This window comes from Cuculus canorus, chromosome 1 (assembly GCF_017976375.1).
Source record: "Cuculus canorus isolate bCucCan1 chromosome 1, bCucCan1.pri, whole genome shotgun sequence".
NCBI lineage: Eukaryota > Metazoa > Chordata > Aves > Cuculiformes > Cuculidae > Cuculus > Cuculus canorus.
Window position 1 is genome coordinate 103,234,531 of NC_071401.1, and position 5,361 is coordinate 103,239,891.

At 40.7% G+C, this 5,361-nt stretch overlaps 1 protein-coding gene across 1 annotated transcript; it reads right to left on the reverse strand.

Moving 5' to 3' along the window:
* Positions 1-983: 983 nt before the first annotated feature.
* Positions 984-3,398, reverse strand: LOC128852309 (uncharacterized). The gene is made up of 2 exons (XM_054068157.1): positions 3,350-3,398; positions 984-3,148 (listed from the first exon to the last, which is right to left on the reverse strand). Exon 2 carries the CDS (start codon positions 1,676-1,678, stop codon positions 1,058-1,060), a length of 621 nt encoding a protein of 206 aa, XP_053924132.1. The 5' UTR covers positions 1,679-3,148; positions 3,350-3,398; the 3' UTR covers positions 984-1,057.
* Positions 3,399-5,361: the final 1,963 nt, after the last annotated feature.

The following is a 5,361-nucleotide window of genomic DNA, read 5'->3' on the forward strand; positions in this document are numbered from 1 at the left end:
TACTTCTAGAATTGAACATACGGTACAGTCCTAGAGTACAGCTACCCCAAATCTATCATTTTGTGAAACAAAATTATCTGAGTTTAAACTTAGGCTCTTCAAAGCCCTTAAAAGAAGAAACACCCTAATACACCTTACATGTAGATATGGAGGATGAAGACCTGCACATTTTATCTTCTTATGTCAGGTTTTCTTATTATTAAAAATTTTCTCACTGCAAAAAAAATATTTCAGCAAATATTAAACTACAATTACTAAAACCACAGATATCAAACAACGAAAATTAAATTCCTATAAGAGGTGAAATAGAAGCAGATGCTGTTTTCCCATGCATCTCCACTAGCTGCAGTTTTACTAGGAGTTTCCTGCTGTGTTGCCTGAAGCAACATGCTGCTCAAGAGTACTTGTGCAGGACTATTGGAGCATTATTCATGGACACGATGAGACTGATGTTCCCCTAGAAACTTCCTACCTGTGTTTTACAGAAGTCTCCTTGCTTAGGTGTGCTATGCATATCAAAACAGGCTTTGCAAGAAATATAGAGACAAGACCACCCACTCCATAGTTTCCAAAGTTGGTCAAGTTGGCTTCCTATTCAACACAGTTAAGATATGTTCAGAAGCAGAACTACAGTTGTATAAACAACTTTATTAATGGAAATGCAAGTGTGTATAAACTTCCAGCACTTTGAGACTAGGCATCAATTTAGTGGATCATTTGAATATTTGCACTTTAATGCTAGGTGTTTCCAGGAACAGTTAGAAAAGAAGATATATAACCTGAATCCTGTGGTGGATTTGATCCAAACATCCTACACTTCCTCTGTAAATTTTGAAATCTGCCCCTGCTCTTGAAGGATAAGAGGAAGAATTTTTCCTTACAGAAAGGACTCATAAAGCAACTCCACACCAATAATATCCCGAAGAATTAATATCTTTGTCTCTGACTGAGGCTAAGATAACATCTCTTTTATAATTTTGTTCTGTTTGTTGGATTTTTGTTTACTTGAAAATGAAACATATAGGTTTTTGGGATCTGCATGACAAGTAAACCTAATTCATTTGCTACTCAGCAATTCCAGTTCAGGAGATTTGCCCCAATCCAGGTGTAGGACCTTACACTTGGCCTTGTTGAACCTCATGAGATTCACACAGGCCCACTTCTCCAGCCTGTCCAGGTACACCAGTATTACATCCCGTCCTTCTGGTGCAGCAACTGCACCACTCATCTTGGTGTGATCTGCAAACTTGCTGAGGGTGCACTCAGTCTTGCTGTCTATATCATTGATGAAGATATTAAACAGCACTTGTTCCAATACGGACCCCTGATGGACTCCACTTGTCACAGATCTCCATCTGGACATCGAGCCATTGACCACTACTCTCTGAATATGACCATCCAACCAGTTTCTTATCCAGCAAACAGTCCACCCATCAAATCCATACCTCTTCAATTTAGAGAGAAGGATGTTCTGGGAGACCATGACAAACACTTTACTGAAATCCAGATAGATTACATCCATTGGTTTTCCCATGTCCACTGCTGTGATTACCCCACCGTAGAAAGCCACTAGGTTGGTCATACAGGATTTGCCCCTGGTGAAGCCATTTTGGCTGCCACCAATCACCTCCCCGTCCTCCCTGTGCTTTAGCATAGCTTCTAGGAGGATCTGTTCCATGATCTTCCCTGGCACAAAAGTGAGTCTGACAGGTCAGAAGTTCCCAGGTCATGTCTTCTACCCTTTTTAAAAATGGGCACAATGTTGCTCTTCTTCCAGTCACCATGGAACTTCTGACCGCCATGACTTTTCAAATACCATAGAGAGTGGCTTGGCAACCACATGGGCCAATTCCCTCAGGAGCTTGGGATGCATCTCATCAGTTCCCATAGGCTGATATATTTTCAGGTAGCTCAGGTGATCATGAACCTGATCCTTCTCTACAGTGGGAGGGTTTTACCCCCCTAGTCCCCATCTTGTTGTCAATTGACCCAGGAGGAGTGAGGAGAGTGGTTTTCAGCAAAGACTGAGGCAGAAATATTGTTGAGTACCTCAGCCTTCTCCTTATCTCTTATTACAAGGCCATCATTTTCTTCCACCAGTGGAAGTACATTCTTTAAGGTTCCTCTTCTGATTGACGTACCTGTAAAAGCCTTTCTTGTTAGTCTTCACCTCCCTTGCCCAGTTCAGCCCCAGCTGAACCTTGACCTTCCTGTTCCCATCCCTACACAACCAGGCAGCATCCCTTATACTCTTCCCAGTTTTCCTGTCCCTGCTTGCACTGTCTGTGCAGTTCCCCCTTACTCCTCTATTTGACCAGCTGGTCTCAACTCAGCCATGCTGGTCTCTTCCCTTCCCTGCCTGATTTCCTACATCTGAGGACTGAGTGTTCTTGTGTTTTATGGAAAGCACCCTTAACTATTTGCCAGCTCTGTTCTGCTCCCTTGTCCCCATATCCCTCAGGACCTTGAATTCCACCAGAGCATGATCACTGCAGCCCAGGCTGCCCCCAATCTTGAGGTCACTGATGAACTCACTTGTTGTAACACCATCAGGTCCAGTATTGCATGCCCCACTGTAGGGTGGGAGTGTCTATTAGCTTGGTTAAGAAATTATCTTCATTGTATCTAGGACTCTCCTGGATTTCCTACAACTTGCTGTCCTACTTTTCCATCAGATGTCAGGATAGTTGAAGTCCCCCAGTGGGATGAGAACTTGTGACCATGAAGCCTCCTGCAGCTGGAGGAAGAAAACTTTCCTTGATAGGGTGGCCTGTAATATACACCAACCACAAAGTTCCCATTGGTTCCTCGGTCTTTTATTCTCACCCACAAGCTTTCAACCTGTTTGTGGCTACCTCTCAACGGCAGCTCTTCACATTCTATCCATTTCCTGACACAGAGGGCAACACCTCCACCCCTCTTTGTGGTCTGTCCCTTCTGAACACCCTGTAGCCATCAATAGCCACACTCCAGTCATGGGATTCATCCCACTAAGTTTCAGTGATGGCAACCAGATCATAGCTTTCCAGTAGCATGGTAGCTTCCATCACCTCCTGTTCATTGCCCAAGCTTCGTGCGTTTGTATGGAGGCACTTCAGCTGGGCTCTTGGCCACATCACCTTCTTAGTGGAAGACTCACATATTCTCTCTGTCCAGAGGCACAGCAAAATCCAAAGGAAGTTGCAGAAAGAGTAAGAAACTCTTTACCAGTCTCATCAAAATAGGTTTGTGCATCCTTTCACAGAGACTATTATTTCTTATTACTTCAGTTATTCCATAACATTATTTAACCATTTGTTATTATTTTAACACCAAAAATTTGCATACCAGGTGAAATTCAAGAACTTACCAAGTCCACATTCAGGACTGAAGTACAGATTGTTTCTGACCACAGTTACAGACACACAGCTCTCTTTGTGTCAGCCAGATCAGTGCCGAGACATGAAAAATAGAAGTCTGAGGGTTAATTTCTATCAGTCAACAATGCAACAGAGGGTTAACACAGTTTAGTTATAATCATACATTTACATGTATAGAGTTTTTGTATATCTGTATATCTTTACAAATAGATCTATATTTACATTACAGTGTGTATATATGTATGATACATGCATCGCTTGAAGCAAAGTCAAACCTGTCATCAGCCTAATATTTAACACAGATATATTACTTTTAAATACACTTGCCTAGGAAAAATAGCTGCACTAGGGAGTACTGGTACACAAACACAGTGTATTTTGTATTTCTGTGGAAGATTACCTCACCTCCCTCCATTTCCTCTAAAATCTTGGCAAAAAAAGGAAATCAAAAGAGACAAACTGGACTGTGATGTTTAGGGAGTCCCTTGATTCTGCCTGTCACAGTTTTAAGCCTGCTCAGGGCCTCAGGGGAGTCTGGCTGTTCTTACTGCTCCTCTGCCAACCAGACAGTAACGGCCCACTGCTTTTATTCATTACCCAGAATGTAATGCACTAAATTTAACAAGTAACACACTCAGCGGGAATTTATTGGCCTTTTGCAGCACGATTGCAAGGTAGGATGTGGATATGGATTCCAATTACTGCTGACACCCAGATAAGAGGAATAAAGCCTATATATGATCATTATTAATCAAAGGTGATATCTAGTATTATGAAGAAAAGAAAAGCAAACCAAGAATAATTTAAAAATACTTAACTAAGTATTTTTTTCTATCAAAACGTCAGTTTTTCAAAATAAAATTATGAGGTATTTTCTGGCTAGGAATAATAAAAAAGACAGCATTTTATACAAAAACGTCCAGAAAGAAAATGTAAATAATAACACTTATTGGTTATAAAATGACATGCAGAAAATTCAAATTCCAGGAGATACAATATACTGCGAAAAGCCAAAAATATGCATAGGTTCACAGCTATAGATGTATTAATGATTGCTAAAGAAAATAAAAGTTCTATGTAATATATTACAGACAGCTGAGATTCATATTCATCTGACAGCATTACAAGATGGGATAGAAAGAAATTATTTTTTCTTATTCACACCTGGAGCCCAAATAGATATAATGGGGAAATACAAGCCAAAGACCGCTACATCAAGATTCCAGAAACCAGCAGATGGGAACCATGTATTTCTCTCCCAAACCTCTCCCATGTGAGTACAGAAACTAGCCACATAGATATATGTGACTGCATTAATTTCATAACACTACAGAACACAACATATTAAATACTATGGATATTCAGAGCAGTAAGAGACAGAGAATTCTTATTCACAGCATTTAGAAATGCCATTCAGCTTGGACCTAGAAGATGAAAGTCCTTTCCAAGCTATCTAAGGTCAGCAGAGAGGAACCAGAGATCTTATGAAGTTTCTTGTTACTATACATTCCCGATATTCAGGCTGAAGTACATTTTCTGGTAACAATTCCATTCCTTTTCTGAATCTTAAGCAGGATGGATTACTTTTCAAAACCAGTGAGTTAAAAAAAAAAGAAAATTTCTGAAAAGACACAACAGTACAATTTGCTTGAAGTTCAGTAGGTCTGCTATTCACAAACATGCTACCTCATATGCCTACAGATATGACATCTGTTAGATCTAAAACTAATTGGAAAAGGGGAAAATGATGCAAATACGACACTAGTCCTTCCTGGTCCATCTCTACAACTTTTTCCTGCTTCTGGATACAAGGAAGAAATTTTTTACAATGAGAGTGGTGAAGCACTGGCACAGGCTGCCCAGGGAAGTAGTGGAGATCTCACCCCTGGAAACATTCAGGGACAGGTTGGATGGCACTCTGAGCAACCTGGTCTGATTGAAGACATCCCTGATCCTACAGATAGGATAAAATGACCTCTAAAGATCCCTTCCAACCTAAAAC